General features: G+C 27.8%; 1 protein-coding gene across 1 annotated transcript in view; it reads left to right on the top strand.

The window, feature by feature from the left end:
• The window catches only part of LOC100206070 (tRNA-dihydrouridine(16/17) synthase [NAD(P)(+)]-like), a 62,055-nt gene that overhangs the window by 6,542 nt on the left and 35,308 nt on the right, over positions 1-20,205 (top strand). The window contains exons 3-4 of the mRNA XM_065803412.1: positions 6,156-6,264; positions 14,271-14,321. Of these exons, the coding sequence (XP_065659484.1) occupies positions 6,156-6,264; positions 14,271-14,321 (160 nt within the window). The remainder of the gene's footprint in view (positions 1-6,155; positions 6,265-14,270; positions 14,322-20,205) is intronic.

Genomic DNA, 20,205 nt, shown 5'->3' with positions numbered 1-20,205 from the left:
ATATATATATATATATATATATATATATATATATATATATATATATATATATATATACTATAGCATATTTATGTGAGCACTTGCTTACTTTTTATTGCTTATCTAAATCAATACGGCTTTTTTAGAAAAAGAAGAAGAAAATGAAGAATAATGAATGAAAAGATTGCTGCCCCTCCCAAACCATCAGTCAATGTAGCAGCACTCCACTGTGAGTCAGGCTATTTGTCAGTTGATGTATGTGCAGAAGCCCCCGGCAGCAGGCTATTTCAGTATGAAGTCACTCTGCTCACCTTAATCAGCAGTATATATATATATATATATATATATATATATATATATATATATATATATATATATATATATATATATATATATATATATATATATATATATATATATATATATATATGAATATATATATATATATATATATATAAATATATATATACGAAAATAAAGATAAATTTAAACAAATACAAACACAAATTTTTTTAAAACATATCGTTCCCTAACGTTAACTTCATAAATACACATGTTTACATGTGTTTTTATAAAGTTAATGCTAGGGAAAACAACACAGTTTTCCATGTTATTAAAACTAAAATAAAAAAAATTCTATTACCTGACATTCTGATGACCCCCCACCTTCTCCTTGTCCTTTTTTGTCCTATTATCTTGACCCTCTCCCCCCTCCCCTACTTATTAGCATGACATCTTTTATGGATGGCCCCTAATGTCAGTTTTGATAGAGCAACATTTGGATGAAACAAATACTTTAATGTGTGTTTTTTAAGTATTTATAGTAAAAAAGTTTCCTTTTTTTTCCAATAACGAAAGCATTAATATAATCAAAAATACTTTTAATAATGTGTTCAATAAATTATTAAAAAAAAAGTTAAGAAGTACTTTTATGAAACAAATCTTAACATTAAATCGAATTATTTTACAATTATTTATTATTTTACAATTAAATCAGTCTTATTTTTAAAAGCTTAAAAAGTTGTAAAGTTTGAACTCAAATATATATATATCATATATATTTGAGTTCAAACTTCAGGATATGTGGCCACAGCTGTTTTTTTAAGGCTATGTAGCCACAGCTGATTTTTTCAAGAACAATTAGTATTGTTTAGTAAATGTAAAAATTATAATATGAAATTTTCTGGTAGCATTTAAAACAAGGAAGAAGTTAAAATTTTGAAAAAACATCTAAAAAATACCAACTATTCTAAAACATTATGAATAAACTAAATATAATTATTTAACTAAACACATATTTTTTATAAACAATATGTTAATATGTTTAATTAAAAAAAAAATTCTAAAACGTTTTTTTAACTAAAATAAATTATGCAGTTGTTAAGGTAAACTATTTTAAAAAATACACGGAAACTTAACATTTTAAAAGTCATTTTAAAAGGTTTTAGTGAGCTTGTCTTTATATTTAGTAATTAAACCTAAACAGTTTTGATTAGAGTGAAGGACCTACCAAAAAACATTCTGTATTTATGGATTTGTACTTAACTATAGACATTTCTCCATAAGCGTTCTTTGTAAAAAGACAGTTCTGAAGCCTTTAAGCATTATCTGGGAGACCAATCTCTAGTTTGAATATTTGGCGTTGAGTACTGAAGAGCTGGTGAGCTGTTTAAGTAGTAGCCTGTTTACTGTAGAGACCCAGTGGTTTTTTTTTTCTGGTCAATGAAATATTTACAGTGATAAAATATGGCATAAACTTTTGGGATAGTACTGTAATTTGGCAACGCCAATTAGATGTTCTTGATTAGACATTAAAAATGGTCATATCAAGAATACCAAGACAAATTTTTGAAAATGTTGTTCCATCAACTCCAAGTTTGATCAAGTGATCAGAAAACACTTGAAGAAGGGTCTCTTTTGTCAGATTTGTCAGGCTCAAAGTTTTTCTATTAAAAACAGTCATTTTACTTGAGTAAATCATATTTTCTATTAACATTTCTGCTGCAGTTCATTAACCAATACATTATATTTAATGTTCTGTATATAAGAACAAGCTTTGCCCCTTTTTCTACTCCCATTTTGTTTCTTAACTTAAAATGAACAAGCCCAAAAGTAAAAAAAAAATTCCAGCTGGTGCGGTTAACAACCTTCAATATCCATGATAATATTACTGACCAAAGATTTTAGAGACTTTCACCATTCTGTGATACATTTTTTGAAACAGATTCACTATTCAAATAGCTTTTATCGAATGGAAGATATCTAGTTTTCAATATATTTTTTTTCAGTTGATAGAAATGATAGCATGTTTATCGCTCTTTAAAAATTTCAACAGTGTCACTTGTTTTTGTTCGAACTCTTTGCAACTTATCTAGAGCAACTCCAATTGGTTTTAATATTTTCAACAAATATTCTGCATTTTGCTTTATTTGTATGTCACTTACTTTTCTACCAATCGTGGGATACAAGTCTCTGTTTTTTTTTTAAATTGTAATAATGATGCAGTTATTGACATATTTTTCAAGTGAATCACATCCAAAATTTCAGTGAGTTTCAGAAGGAAGTGGAAATTTTGTTTCTCCTCTTTCTCTATAATTTGCTCCAGCTTGGTGATTATTTTGTATATTTTTTATTATCTGTGTAACATGCTTGCTCACATTTTAAGATGTTAAGATCATTCGCTAAAAGGTTTAACAAATGAGCAGCACACCCATAAGTTATTATTATATCTCCTTCAGATGATAATACTTATCGCATTGATTTCATATTAGCTGCATTGTCAGTCATAAAGTTTTTATGACTCCAAATTTATGTGTTACAGATTCTATTGCTTCTCTTGCCAATTGTGTAAGATATTCACCACTATGGGAATGACCAGAAGTACTAATTGTTTCTACTAAAATAGTAATATTATCTGCAATTACGGCGACACAAATTATTGGTTTGTTATGCACATTACTCCATCTATCTAAAGTCATTGCTACAGTTTTCCAATTCAATGCAATACTTTTTTCAATTTCTTCTGTGTAAACCTTATTAAATATTGCTCCTCCAATCTGAGTTCTATTAGGTAGAGTATATACAAGGAATAACCCTGATCTGTTTTGGTACCGCTATATATACAAATATATACAAGGAATATACAAATATATACAAGGAAATATGAACCCATATAAATATATATGGGTTGTGTTTATTTTCATATATATATATACATATATATATATATATATATATATATATATATATATATATATATATATATATATAAATATATATATATATGTATATATATATATATATATATATATATATATATATATATATATATATATATATATATATATATATATATATATATATATATATATATATATATATATATATGGGTTGTGTTTATTTTCCTGCTGAAAATTCCTGGTTTATTTTCCTGCTGAAAATTCCTGGTTTATTTTCCTGCTGAAAATTCCTGGTTTATTTTCCTGCTGAAAATTCAAAGTTGTTTAAAAAAAATTAGTTTAGTTTAAATTGATATTTTTTCGATTGGTTTAAACTATTTGGTTTAAACCAATTTGCTTTAAACCATTGGTTTAAACCATTTGGTTTAAACCTTTCAACCCTGTTTCCAAGGCTGTTGACTTTTGAGACAAAGTTTGGCTCAAAAAGTCTTTTGCTACTTGGTTAGTAGTTATAGTCAACTTGATAATGCCAGAATTGGATAAGCTGTGTTAAGTTGGAATTGAACTAGATCTTCAGTTAACATTCTTTGTACACTAAAAAGCTTTTGAGCATTTGATTTTTCTGTAACTAAACTTTGTCCAAAATTTTAACAAATTGTTTTTTAAAGCTAATTATTACTAAAATCTTTTAAATTACTGAAATACCTTACCTTGCGTAACTCTCAGTCCATCCTTTGGTTGTGAAATTTTAATGGTTCCTCTAGGTGTTGTATCCTTTTTTGTAATTAGCAACATCTTTAGCAACATCTTGAGTGTCAAGTAGCAGAAAAGTTTCTCCTCATGTTGCAATCATATGGCAAGCCCTTGTCCTAAGGGTTTGGCAGTCAGCACACCTTTTTTATGTTCCTTTTTTGTTAAATTTTATTGGTCTCTAATTGCCTTTTTTCAGTTAGCTCCTATTTGAAAAATCAAGCAGCTGCATCTTTGACCTCGTTTCAGATTAAATTTCATGGTAGAGAAATCTGTGAATGGTTGATTGACATGTCTTAATGTCTTGTCATGTCTTTAAGAACATTGCATCACAAATATTAATGTTTGTGTGATAGATTTAAGCAATTCTTTCTGTTTGATTGAATGATAGATGCATAGCATGCAATTTTCCTATTATCATCTATTATTACCTAGCTTGATTTGGCATTTTAAAATCATTTTTGTTTAGCTATATCAATAATGCTGTAAGTAACAAACTTTAGAAAATCCTAGTGTGTCGAAAATACCATTAAGGAAAATATGCTTTCGATCTATTGTGTATTAATTTAGATCCCTGAGATTATATAATGCACTGAAAGATGTAGCTTTGATAAAAAAATGTTGCTTTTTATAAAAAATGTTGCTTTATAAAAGTTTCAACTTCTACGCATTATAAAAAGTGGTTTTGATAGCTAAACACTGAATTTTATCAACAACAAGAAGAAGTAATATTTAATATTTTGCGTACATTTGTATAAATAAAGCAAAATACATTTTTAAATGCAAAAGTTTTAAATATCAAATACAAAAATGCAATCAAATACAAAAATGAAAAACCTTGTTTTTTTTTGGGATGTAATGGCTATATTTTTTAATTTTTGAAAACTGGAATGTTTTTATTTTCACTCTGTATAGGTGTCTTTCTTGGGTCATGACCTTGGTCAATCAGCCCAAAATAAGTAACACAAGGCATTATTCAGAGAAACTTCTGAAAAGTTAAATTTTTATATTTTATTAGCAGCAAGCAAATATGTTAACAATTCAAATTAAAGTTTGTTCTTTAACTTTCTGAAACTTCAATAAAAACATGCAATATTGTTGCATGCATTTATTGGCAATATCATTGCATTAATAAAAAATTAGTTGCAATCTTTTTAATTTTTTTATTGTTTCATTGGTTTAATCAGCTCCACCATTTTCATTCTTAATTTGTGTTTTTAGTCAAGTTTTTTTTATTTTTTATTTTGGTATTAAATATTATTTAACTATATATATAATGCCAAGTTTAAAATTATATTCTATTCAGTTTATTATAAAAATATGTTTGGCACTGCATCTTCCACCACCCTAAATCTTTTGAAGTCTGAAAAAGAGAATTCTCGTTGAATACTAATTAGAATAAACATGCTTCTGAAATAATATATAGAGTTAGTAACATTTTAGAATAGATGAAAAAGTCATTTATCAGTGAAGACAACAAAATATAGAAAAATTTATACACAGTGTATATCAGTCTGAATGTAAAATTTGCAACCCTAGCCTGTAATATTTAATCAAAACTGGGCATAAAATGCATTGAAAAAAGTTACAAAACAGCTGAACAACAGTGAATTAAGCAGTACCTCACTGTCTGAACCAATTCTCCTATGAAGATCACTTACAGCTTCATAATTTAGTCAGCCATGATAGCTTGTGTTAATTATCTTGAACAATTTTAAAATTTTAAATAAGATTGATATAGTTAACTGGCATGTCGAACTATTGACTGAAGAACCTAAGTATGGTCGCTATAAACACTTACGCAGAAAAATAACTGATAATTATGAATTGTCACAACTTTTTCACTAATAGAAAAGGAAATTTTTAGAACAATCTTCCCAATAATGTTGTTCAACATGCTTCAGCTTTTCAAAACATTACAATAGGTTTTTTGATAAAAATTTAACTATTAAATAAGTCATACAATGTAATCACCTGCTTACTCTGCAAATATCAGGGCTTGTATTTATGCACTTTTTTAGGCGTTACCTCTTTGCAGTAGACTGTACTATACATTATAATTTATTATAATATATAAAAAATATGAATACCATTACTATTTACAAAAATATAAATATATATTTTGGTGCTTAACATACAAATTTTGATTGTATATGCATAACATGATATACATATAATTAAGAATAATGTTAAATATTGTTAATTATTACTGTTAATTATTTTTCAAATGATTATTTTTGTTTACAGTTTTGCGCAAATGATCCACAAATTTTTGCAGAGGCTTGCGCATTGGCTGAACCATATTGTGATGGTGTGGATTTAAATTTGGGTTGTCCTCAAGTTATCGCTGCAAGAGGTCATTTTTTATTTTATTTAAGTCCTTTTAATTTTCAAAGTTTGTTTTTGTTATTTGACCTTTTATTTAAATATAAAACTTTTATTTAAACCTTGCTCATCAAGGTTTGTATTTTGGAATTAAAGAGTTGAGAAAGGGTTGTAACCACAAAAAGTAGCCACCTTGACTGTAGTGGCACTCGGTTTTAAGGAGGTGAATAACATTAGAGTAAATTATTATATAAAAACCCTATAGAACAGCTGTAATCTTTGATTAGTAATTCCTGAAACATATTTTGAAACAATATTGAGGGATGCAGCTCTCTGTTATAACTTGGTACAATGTTTGTCTACAGGCAAGATGGGCATACATCTTTTTAAAGCAAAATGTAGAAATATTTGCCACAGCAAATGTTTTACCACAGCAGAAACCATCATATAAATATATATATATATATATATATATATATATATATATATATATATATTTATATATACATATATATTTATATATATATGTATATATATATATATATATATATATATATATATATATATATATATATATATATATATATATATATAAACATGCACATTTATAAATTCATAAATAAACTCTTTTTTTTTTCAACAGTAAACTGAAAATTTTAATTTTAATCTATTTAAGGGGATGTTCTTGAATTATCTGAAATATATTTATAGATATATTTTTAAAAAGCTTAAATAAATTAATAATTTTAATAAATTTAATGAAAAAATATTTTTCTTCTCATCATTTTAAAATGATAAAGCATTAAAAACTTTTTATATCAAATTTAACGTGTCCAAACTTTGAAAAAATTAAATTGTTTTAGTAATTCTTAATTACAAGTTTGATGTCATATCTCTGTCACTTAACATAAGACAGAAAGTCCACTTAAATCAAATTCTAAGTATAGCTTGCTAACTTAAAGAGTAAACAGCCAATAACAACCTTCTAAAAACATATTCATTTTCTTTAAAAAGTCAAAGCGTTAGGAACTAACTAATAAAATATATTATTGAATTAAAAGCTCAATAATGGAAACAATATGTGCAAAATAATCAAAAATACTAAACATTCTTTGCATAGCCATTGCTTTAGGCCAGCTCCTATTTTTAATTTATGTAAATAACTTTGTGACAACTTTGTTGACACTTTGTAAAGTTCTATAGATTGGTTATTTTTCGAGGTTTTTCTGTGTGAAACAAAGTATTATCTTTTAAATAGAAACTCTTTTCTTACATGTCATGCTCATATTCTTTTTTATTTCAATGGTGAAAAGATACAGTTTTCACCGTTGAAATAAATTTTTATTATAAGCACCATTTTCTTTGACAATTGCAATTTGTAAAGAAAAAACTTCACCTTCACCTTCAATTTTTTGAGTTTGGTTTGTTCTTTTTCTCTTTGTTGTCTAGTTTGTTTTCAATGTTGCCTAAGTGGTTTTGAATATTTTCTAGTTTGTTTTCAATGTTGTCTAGTTTGTTTTCAATGTTGTCTAGTTTGTTTTCAATGTTGTCTAGTTTGTTTTCAATGTTGTCTAGTTTGTTTTCAATGTTGTCTAGTTTGTTTTCAATGTTACTCATTGCTTTTGTGCTAGAACTAATTAAATGATTATAAAGAAAGAAAGTGCTGAATATATTTAAAATATTTAACATAATTTTTAATTCATGAAATATTTATACAATTAAACATTATACAATCATATAACATATAAACATTATATATACAATTAAACATTATACAATGTTTGTACAAATTTATAAAACTACTAATTAATCTTTCAACGCAATAGCCATTTTTTAAAATTAAATTTTTATTATCCATATATCAAATCGATTGCAAAATTAGCATTTGCTAAGGTTTGCTAATGTGCTCACCACTTTCTCACTCTGGATTCTATTCATTATCTCTATAAATCTCAAATCCGTCCTTGTATGGAATACTGTTGCAGGTACAAAAATTATTCTATTAATACTTATCCTTTTACTGTGACTGTTCCTAAGTGATCTAAAAATTCTTATTTGTCTAGTTTTTTCCCTTGAACATTAGTTCTTTGGAATTCCCTTCCTTTATCTTGTTTTCCTGATTCATATAATTTGCAATATTTTAAGTTATCTTTCAATTGTTATCTTGCTCCATAAATTTCTTCTCTTCTCTTCCAGTAACTTCCAACTTTAATAGCGGTTGCTTGCAGCCTTGCTGGAAGTGAAGATGTTAGAAAAAGAAAAAAAAATTCGAAGTTGATCAACCTAAGCACAAATGTTTGCTTATAGTCAAAATCAATATTACCAACTCTATGTGTACATTTGTACAACTTGTACAAATGTGCAGCTCTATGTATACTAGAGAGGTGATAAATCATATTTACTTGATGATTTTACCAAGATTTACTTGGAGGGAGGTGATATTTCAGACACATAAAAATATTTCTAAACTATTTTTACGTAGTTATTTAACTGAGCTTTGTATAATTACTATCATTATCACTTGATACCATTATCAGGTTATTTTATATTGAGTAATTGTAGAGGGAGATAATAATTCAGACAGATCTAAAAGTATTTGTAAAATAATTTCATGTAAACTTATAACTAATAAGTTGTATAGTTGTATAGTTTCTATCACTGACACTCTTTCTTAAATAAGCTCCATTTTAAATATATTGTGTAGCAATGCTTTGAATTTCATTATTTTGTCTTTAAGGCAGTTGCAACAGTGTTTGTTAGGTCATATATGACCTGGATCATCTATATAGTATTTCATATTGATTTCATACCACATGTGGAAATTTACTTAAGCTACCTATTTGATGAATTAATGAAAGTTTGACAAAACATCACCAGTCACTCATATAAAGGAAAATGATAGCTTCTGCTGTGGTAAAACATTTGCTGTGGCAAATATTTCTACATTTTGCTTTAAAAAGATGTATGCCCATCTTACTTGTGGACAAACATTGTACAAAGTTATAACTCTCAACATTGTCAATCAGTTTTTTTCACTGTAATGTTATTTACCTCCTCAAAGCTGAGAGTGCCACTACAGTTAAAGAGGCTACTTTTTGTGGTTACAACCCTCTCTTAACTCTTTAATTCCAAAATACAAACCTTGATGAACAAGGTCCCAACACAGAAAAAAAAGTTGAACTGCCAGGAACTTGGTGAGGATGGTTCAAATGTTTCATATCTTTTTATGTCATTAACTTTAGATATAGTCTCTCCAATAGGGTCAGTAAAACATCTTTTAAATTAGTTTGGGGCATCCAGATCAACAATTTTATGCCTCAATGGTAGTTCATTACAATGCTACATATAAATGGACCAGAACAGTTTCCTCCCAACTAATTATTCAAGATTTAAAAGCAAACCTCCATCTTTTCCTAAACCTGTTATGAAGTTTTTAGAATCCCCTCCTATAACTTCTAAAGATTTCTGGTTTTACCTTGAAACCATAAAATTGTAAAGAGCAAGTGCTTTTTTATTGGCTGGTTTGCTTGGTCAGGTGGCTAAAACAGGATTTTAATAAGTAAGGTATCTTTTATCAGACTCCCCATTCACAGTTATATGTTATTTTTTTTATATCATAAATTTATATTTATTTTATTTAACTCCTTTTTTTTCTTTTTATCTACATGTAAAATTTATTTGTTAGAGATTTCTGTTTCAACAAGTTAAGTCTTTTCTTCTATCAATAAAGAAACTTTTAATAGGTTCTTTGTTGATTATTCTTCAGAAAAAATTCTTACTCATTTACTCCATTATTACTTCTCTTGCTCTTCTTACTTTCATAGGATCAACTACTAAATAAGACATATCAAATGTCAAATACTTTGCTTCAAAAAGATCTAAAAGAAAGGATGTAACCATAGCTGACATTGCTGCTTGTGAAATATCATATCTTATTGAAATTCTGCAGCATTTTTTTATCTTTGATACAATTAACTCAATATGTACTTTATCAATGAAACATTAATTTTTCAAACAACACTTTTTACATAATTCAATTTTACACTTAAACATATGATATCTAATAACTGATCCAGTTTTGATTCCCAAGAAAACACCTTTGTTTTAGAAGCTTTCTCATGTGCATTTTTTTTTAACAACTTCTGGAGGTTTAAAAAGAGCATTTGCTTTATTTCAGCTTGTAGCCAAGAGAAGACTCTTAATCAATAAGACTCTTAATGGATTAATATAATAAAAACAAAATGATTAACATTTTGCAAAAATCAGAATTTTAAGAAAAAAAAAAAAAAAAAAAAAAGTAAAAAGCTGTTTTTATGTATGTTTTATTTCATAATAAATTTTGCGTGTATCAAGATATTAATCGTTTAACATCTTCGTTTTTTTTATGTTAATTCAATTCGCTAAGGCCATGAAAACCACTACAGTTAGGGAGGCTATTAATATTGTGGTTGCAACCCTCTCTGTCCTGTCCGGAATAAGGGTTATAACCTTCTATTCAGGTAAAGGCTGCTGGGGGAGAATCAAGTTGAGTGTGATACTACCAGGGGCGTGGTGGGGATCAAACTCAGAACTTCTTGTTTATGAGGCGAAGGGTCTACCACTACACCACTACTGTAAAATCATCTCAGAATAACGTTTCTTGGATTAGGAGAATTTTTATCAATATACCTCCTTAAACACTTCTTGAAAAAAATTCCTTACTTCCACCTAAATAAATTAATAACTATGTTATCATGGAGAGTCTTGCATTTTTTCAGGCAGTCATAGTTAATTAATTACCTTAATAAGAAATTGATTTTAATACCGATTGCAAACAAAAAATTGACCCATTTTATATAGTATGCAGACCACGATAAACTCATAAAGCTATACTTTCGAACTCATAACAGACTAAAACTAACTTCAACTTCACCCCAAAGTATAGTATCAGGCCTTGTTAAGAAGCATTACTCAGTTATTTAGCAGTAAGTAATTGTTATAAAAAACATTTTCTCTGCAATTGTGAAATTATTATTATTATTTTTTTTGATAAAAAGTAGGTAGTTGAATAAATTTTTTTTCTACTTTCCATTATTAATAAATTTTTATTTTAAATTTATTTTGTTATATTTGAGTTGTATTTTTTATTAAATATTAATAAATTTAAATTTATTTTCTTCAATTTAATTTAAAATTTTTTACCTTCAAAATTTCCAAACTATGTTAAAGATTTTCTGTATCAAATTTAAGTTATTTTTTATGTTTGTTTTAAATTCAACTGTTTTGTTTATTTATTTATAGTTTCAAAATAATAATTTTTTTTCATCCCGTTACAAAAGTGCTAATAGACAAAATTTATAACAAAATTTATAAGTTTAATGTTTATAACTGTATATAAATGAATTACTAGATAAACCATAATCAAGACAAAGTAAAATAGATAATATTTTTTAGTAAACTTTATACAACTTTATAAAAAGGTTTTATTTTTAAGTTTTGAATTACTTCGTAACAAAAGTTTTTTCATTATAATTAATTTTTTTAGATTGATCATAGAACCAACGTCGATTAAAAATCGACAATTAACTAGTTTATGAATAGTTAGTGAATTTTTATTAAAATTAAAAAAAAAATTGTTGATAATTTTTTTTTTATTATTGGTAAAAAGTTCACCCAAAAACAATTGCCGCCTCATTTAAAAAAAAAAAATCTAAATTGTGAAAAAGCAAACATAAGACAATAATCTTGTGTTAAGAATTTTTTAAGAAATAGGAAGTTTTTTAAAATGATTAAATATATATTTTTACAAACAACATTTAAGTTTCTTTTATAATTTTTTAATAGCAATATTGTTTAATTTAAAGATATTTAGGCTTTGAATAATTTTTAATGTGGTTTCAAATTAAATTTATCTACAATGCGGTAAAAAATACGGAATTGTTGTAATTTACCTTCTGGCTATATATATATATATATATATATATATATATATATATATATATATATATATATATATATATATATATGTATATATATATATATATATATATATATATATATATATATATATATATATATAGAGTAAAGTTATATTTACTTGCGTTTTGCTTTTCCGTTGGGCAACAAAATCTCATAACAAGGCCTGTAATTTGATGTATTACAACATCAATTTTAGTAAATTTGTCTGAACTTTAAAAGACGTTGTTCAAACAATGAAAGTATGATAATTATTTGAAATTTTTTTAGACTTTCTTAGACTTTGCTAAAGCCTTTAACTGTTGCGCATAAGAGATTATTATTAAAACTACAATCGTAAAGTTCTTAAGAACGTTTAGTATGTTGATTTGAAGGTTTTCTAAGCAAACGAACACAAAGAGTAGTTCTTAGTGCAATCAGCTCTGAATGGAAAAAAAATTAATAAGGGATCAGTTATTGGACCACTTTTATTTGTCATCAAGCAGGCGGTGCAAAAATTATTTCAGTCATTAATACAGTTGAAGACTGTCGAACATTACAGCAAGACTTAAGTAAGCTGGTTGTATGTTTGCATGTTTGCATTGAGCAAAAAATGACTACTCAACTTCAATAAAGAAAAATGTAAAATTATGCATATCAGCAAAACCAACAAACTGTAATTATTCTAAAGTACACTTGATATGATTCAGCAAAATATTCCAGTTATGCAAGAAACCAAGCTAGAGAGAAATCTTGGTATTATGATATCAAAGGACCTCAAACCAAAAAAAAAACATCAACAAAATTGCAGCAAAAGCTAGTAGTAAGCTTGGTCAGATAAAGAACTCTTTTTGTCAATTAGATGAAAGTTCAATGAAATTATTTTATATGCCATTAGTTTTTCTACACTTGGAGTTTCAGCACCTATATGGAATCCATTTTACCAAAAGGACATTGATAGACTTGAAAGCATACAACATTACACAAATAACTAGTTTAAAGAGTAAACACTCTTAAAGCAGACTGAAAAGGTTTAACCTAACTACTTTAAAACAAGAAAAGCAAGAGGTGGTATGATTCAATATTATAAAATTTGTAAAAATTATGGATAAAGTAAAATAGAATCATCCTCCTACAATAACTAAGTGTCCAAAAAAAAGAAGGCATACACAGAAAATACAAAAGCAAAAGGTCATACACAGGTCATAAATACAAAAACAACTTTATTATTTAAACATATTTTTTTTCAATAATTTATTGCTTTATGACTGACTATATTTTTTTTTTCAAAAAAATATTTACAATAAATTTTCATAATAAATAATAATATATAGGAAAAACCTTATAGATTCATTAATTAGTAAGTATGACCTACCATTACGTTTATGCCTTATTAAATTAACAGTTTTATACACTTATAGAAAGTTTTATTCCTAGATTATTTGCGATTTCTTGATTAGATAAAAATAAATTTTTAAATTTTAATATGACCTGATGATACCCAAGCTCTAGTGTTTGACCAAAACAAGAATCTTTTAACTTTCACTAAAAACAAGGATCAAAAACAGTTTCTGCTTTGTTTTGTATAGAGACATTGCCAGATCTCCCCCTCAAGTGATGATTAATTGTGATGTGATTGTAAAGTGATGATTAATCACTATCAATTATTTAATTATTATATATAAATATTGAATTCATCAAAAGATTTTGATGAAGTAAAATAAACTTTGTTTTCAAAAGTTATAATAATTTCAAATATTAAAATATGAAAATAATTGATTGGAATTTTTACAGAAATTCTCTAATATTGTATGAAACAAGCCTTGCAGAATCTAAAATGGTAACATATATTTAAAAAAAAAATATTCGCAATTTAGTTTGCCACCTTTTCATTAAAAATGATATTTCAAAGATATCAAAAGTATTGTTTTTTGAAACTTTTTCATATTAGCCATTGTTAATAAATGCCTAATTTGGCAATTTTAAAGCATTGTCAATAATATTAAAACACCCTATTTTATCACTTGAAATGTTTTTTAATCTTTTGTTTTGTTTTACTCTTACAGCAAAAGTTTATAATAATTATAATTCTGCTTAGTTCAGGTCACTATGGTTCCTACCTGATGGAAGAGTTGGATCTTGTTGAAGAAATTGGTATTTATCTTTTAAATTTTTTTTTAAATCTATTTATTATAATTTAATTAAAAAGTAGAAAATGTAGAAAGGTATACTTAATGGTTGCATTATAAAAATAAATTAAAATTTGTATACCATGTTTGTACAAACATAAAAGGATGATAGATTTCACCTATTGTAGTAGGTGCTTCAGAAGTACAGTGATGTAAGTTAGCTGGCTAATGAAGGTAATAATGATGTAATAATTTAAAACGAAGTAATATATATTCAATTTTTTTTTTAATTTTTTTTTTAAAGGTTTAAAAGTATATAATCAGGTTGTATAAATATAAATTTTTTAACTTATAATTTTATAATTATAATATAAATATAAAAAAAGTATATATTTTAATAATTTTGTATTTATATATGTAATATATTTCCACCTAATGTTTTCTCATATAATTCAAAAAAAACTGTCATTGTTATCAGAAATAGATCAGGCTCTAGTTTTTGTCAAAAGTTCAGGCTTTTTTTTCCAAGAACTATATTCCATCTTCTTTTAAAAGATATGCACCAGTCTTTTTCTTGCCTGTCATCTTTGAATGGAGTATTTTTACCAGCTAATGTTACATGGGGTTTTACCATCAATTTAATATCTTCTCTATCTTGTGGAAAACCCCTATTAGCTAAGTACACCAGGGCTTCTACTAAAAGTTTTTCTTCTGTATTAATCAAACAAACCCACAATCGCTTCCCATTCTTTTGTCAATTCTTTGAATTTAATTGTGGGTTCTTCTGTATAATGCCCCATATGGAATTTCAGAAGGCTTTGATACCTTGTGTACTGAGTTGCCTGTTTTAACAAGTTGTATTACAGCTATTAATTTACAGTGATTGTATTTATAAAATGTCTTGCGTTGTTAATCATGAGGCAATTTGATAATTTTTTTCAGCAATATATTTTTTATGTAAAATGTTATAGAATTAAGTAAAGAAGGATATAAAAATCAGGTATAAAATACAATAGTTATGATTGGGATTAATATTTTACCCTGGTCATTTGGAGAAAAATTGTACTATGATCTTAACAGACAAATCTTTTTAAACATAAAATTTTTTATGTTTTTTAATAAATTACATATTAATTTATTTTCTTATGTTTTTTAATAAATTACATGCAAAAAAAAATAAAAAAATTATGTTCCAGGTTTTAACATTGTGAAAAAATAAATCGCCCCATGCATGCTAGTTTAATATATCCATAATACACATATTACCCCAGTTTACCCTATGACTTGGATAAACTTTGTGTAGTAGTGGGAGAGGTGAAAATTTTTGATATAAACTAATATATGACAATATGAATATATAATAACTAATATATGATGTAATATGTAATATATAAAAACTAATATATGATATAATATGTAATATATAAAAACTAATATATGATATAATATGTAATATATAAAAACTAATATATGATATAATATGTAATATATAATAAATAATATATGATATAATATGTAATATATAATAACTAATATATGATATAATATATTATATAATGGTATATGATGTAATATATGATGTAATATTTCTGTTATCAAGTAATAAAATATTTAAAAAAGGAATTTTCTCATACTTCCGCCAAAATTTGTACTAGTGTAGCAGCACATAAATCCCAAGAACTTTCTAAGGACTTTTTTTTTTTAAGTGGGTGTCACATTCAAGGGAGCATCTTGTATACACTTTTATCCTTTATTTTATATAATTTCCATTACTTTTTTTTTGGGATCAAATTTGGGTGCCCAAACCAGATGGGTTGATTGCTCCAGACTCAAAATTAAGTTTTTAGTTATTTATTTTAATTAAGTTTGTCTTCAACCAGTCTGTTTCATCAGATTCGGCCAACTCTAAGATAATTTGACCCAAAAAGTGAAAATACAAGATTAAGGTCAATTTTTTCAGACAAAGCCTAATTCTGGTTTGTAGTTGCTTCATGTCTTTTTCTTTCCAGTTACCCTAATACATTTTGCTTTTCAAAATAGTCCAAAAGTTTTAGATTGTGCAACACTTTGGTACGGCCGACAACTTTTTTGACAAAATTGATATTGTGAGTCTCATAGCAGTTGGTCACAGTTTTGGCATATGCGATGAGGCCAGGTCTGACTAAAATACATAATTACCATCGGCATGATAAACATTGATGAATGAACTAATCTTTGCTTAATACAATTCATTTCATAGATGGCTTTATTAACTGCAAGGCTGCTGGGGACAAAAAATGGCTCAGAAATACATTTGTCAGAAGTGGCCAGCCAGATGAGCAGTTTGGGTTCAAACTTCTGCTTTTTATGATATTTAACGCTCAGTGGAGTCTTGTCTCTTTAGTAGGTACTGTGTCCGTTAATTGTTGAGTGCAACATTGTGAAGTAAGACTTGTTGTCAGGAATGACAGATTTTTCTTGAAAATGGTGATAAAGACGATCAATGTCAGTCTTGGTTCGCTCATTCTCTTGTCAATCAGATATACCCTGTTTCATATAAGTTTTGATATCAGTGTACTTGGCAAGAGTTTTAATGATATGTGAATGACTGCATCCAAATTTTCAACTGGCTTGCCTCATCGATGCTGTGGTCAAATGTGGTTCTCAGACACTTGATCACCTTGGGGGTCATGATTTTGACCACATGACCACTTCCTTGCATTCTTTTGTGTCCAGAATCATTTTTAGCGCATTTGATTATATCATAGATAGTGCTTCTTGGAATTTGTTCAGGATTGAAGTGATCTACTTTGAACTTTTTACCTTGCAATTTATTATTCAAATAGAACTCATAAATCCGTTTTCTTATCTCTTCTTGCTTGGGCATCATTATTTTTTTAATTTTTCTTAATTATCTAAAAACAAGTTAATTAACTTATAGAGAATTAAATAAGGTCTAAAATGGATATAAGAAAGAAAAAAAAAAGTATACATATATACACACACATATATAGATGTATATAAATATATGTATGTGTATTAGACCAGTTCAAAAAAAAGTATTTTTGAACTGGTCTTTCTTTTTTATGCCTCTTGATTGCTCCAGATTCAAAATGTCTCATTATTTCCAAAAAACAAAAGTTAAATATAAAGTAATAAAAGTATTGTAAAAAACTTGTATTTACAATGTTTTTTATTACGGAAAAGTGGTCTAAAATGAGATGGGCCTAAGGTGAGATGGGCCCCTAGCAAATCTCTTGCTTGGACAATAATTATTACAAGTTTAACTATAGAATATTGTGCAGCTGACCATAAACATTTAAGAAAACCATCCATAGTTTTTTTCATTGTTAATTTTTGTCAAAAAGAACATTTGAAAGTATTACTTTTAAAATTTTATTGAGCTAAGTTTTTTTTAGTTAGACTATAATTCAAGTTATTGTCAATTTTTCTTTACTCAGAGTGTCAATTTTTAATGTGAATAATGAACAGAAGATTATGTATCATTTACAAATCAGTTATAGTCAAATTTGGTTAATAATCAGGTTTTTTTTTTTGTTTTTTTTTAAACATCTTCACTTCCAACAAGACTGCAAGCAACCACTAATTAAAGTTGGAAGTTACTGGAAGAGAAAAGATGAAGATTGTAGAGCAAGATAACGATTGACGAACGACTTAAAGGATTGCAAATTATATGAATCAGGAAAGCAAGATGAAGGAAACGAATTCCAAAGAACTGATGTTTGAGGAAAAAAACTAGACAAATAAGAGTTTTTGAAGCACTTAGGAACAGTCACAGAAAAAGGATGAGACTTAATTGAATGACAAGTAACACGAGAATGAATTTTAGCAGATGGCACAAGAGACGCTAGCTCTTTAGAGCAGTGCCCATTATAATATCTGTAGAAAAGAGAAAGAAAAGCAACATTACGAAGATGTGATAATGGTTGGAGATTGGCTGCAAGAGCAGGTCCAACTATGTTTACAATGCGTTTTTGCATCTTGTCTAAAAGAATAAGGGCATCATTAGAAAATCCGCCCCAGATAGGGCAACAGTATTCCATACAAGGCCGGATTTGAGATTTATAGAGATAAAGAATAGAATCTATCAAATCAAATCAGTTGCAACCTTAGCAGATGCTAAGTTGCTAACGATTTGATATATAGTTTCCAAGAAAGATCGGAAGTAAGAGTTAATCCTGGAAGATGAAGAGTAGATGACTCATCAAGTACATCACCCTTCATAAATGTAGGAAGATCTAACTTAATGAGATAACGATTGGCTGAAAAAAATTAAGTTTTATCTGTATTGAAGTTCACCAGCCACTGTGAGCCCCATGCTGTAACAGAAGTGAGATCCTTTTCAAGCTCAAATGCCCCCTCTAAGCAATCAATGAGTCTTTGTTTCTTATCACGACAAGAATAAATCGTAGTATCATCAGCAAACAATGCCACCTTAGATGTGAGAGTATCTGGAAGATCGTTAATGTAAATTAAAAAGAGTATAGGCCAAGAATAGAACCTTGAGGAACCCCTGAAGTTACAGAATAAGAAGAAGAGTGCTGTCCATTGAGGACAACTTTTATACTACGATTGGAAAGAAAGGATTCAAAAATCTTAAAGATGTTGCCAGATACACCATAATAAGAAAGCTTATGGAGAAGACCAGCATGCCAAACTTTATCAAAAGCTTTTGAAATATCAAGAGCGATGGCCTTAACCTCTCCACCTTTATTTAATGCACAATAAAACCTATCGGTTATTACTGTTAGTAATTCAGCTGTAGAACGAGAAGATTGAAATCCATATTGATGGTCAGAAAGTTATTAGATTCAAGGTGAGAAATTAAGTGTTTCTTAATTAAAGATTCAAAAACCTTGCTTATGATAGGAAGAAGACTAATGGGACGGTAATTAGACAAATCAGATCGCTCTCCAGAATTTTTAAAGATAGAGATAACAGATGCTGCTTTCCAGCAGGCTGGAAAACAAGACTCTGATAAGCACTTGTTGAATAGTTTTGGAAGTATAGACGACAGCTCTAGAAAACACTTCTGCAAGATAATAACAGGTATGTTGTCCGGGCCACAAGCTGTAGAATAGTTTAGGCAGGAAATCACTTTAGATACAGAAGCTGCAGTGATATGAATGTCAAGCAATGGATCAACCTGTTTGTTGGTAATATCAGGTAGAACGCAACTAGTGGAATCAAGAGATGATATTGATGAAAAGTTTTTAGCAAACAATTCAGCTTTGTCATTAGGTGAGGTGACAAAGTCTGAACCATACAAGATAGGTGGAATTAAAGATTTGCCCTTATTATTAATACTATTAAAGATTCTCCAGAAGTTGCCAGAGCCTAATTTTAGAGATGAGATACGAGATTTCATAACTTGAAAATAGCGGGCTTTGGCGTTAGACAAAACCTTTTTACAATAGTTTCTAGCAGTAATAAACAGACATCTGTTTTCTGGAGAATTGTTTTGCTAATAGATATGAAAGTAACAGTTTCGATTGGCAATCTTGGCAGCACAATGTGAGGAAAACCATAGAGGAGAGTGAGGCTTGACCTGGAATCGTCGAATGAGAACAAAAGATTCCATGCCAGCCTGAATCCACGAAGTTATGTAAGAAGCATATTTGTCGACAGGAAGACAAAAGATTTCTACCCAAGGGCCATCACGAAGAAAATCATGGAAAGAGTCCCAGTCAGCTGTAAGGTAGTTGTAAGAGGTACGATAATAGGGGGGTTCAGGTGATGAAGAAGAATGAGATATTAGTTTTAGAGAGATCAAACTGTGATCAGAAGCACCTAAGGTTGAATGTGGAGAAACTGAGCACTGACTAGGATCAGAAACAAGACATAAGTCGAGTAGAGAATGTAAATGATTTGGGTTGTCTGGAAAGCGAGTTGGAAAGTTGACTATTTGA

This window comes from Hydra vulgaris, chromosome 08 (assembly GCF_038396675.1).
Source record: "Hydra vulgaris chromosome 08, alternate assembly HydraT2T_AEP".
NCBI classification, from domain to species: domain Eukaryota; kingdom Metazoa; phylum Cnidaria; class Hydrozoa; order Anthoathecata; family Hydridae; genus Hydra; species Hydra vulgaris.
Note: the sequence above shows the minus strand (reverse complement) of the source record. Positions and strands in the feature narration are given on the sequence as shown.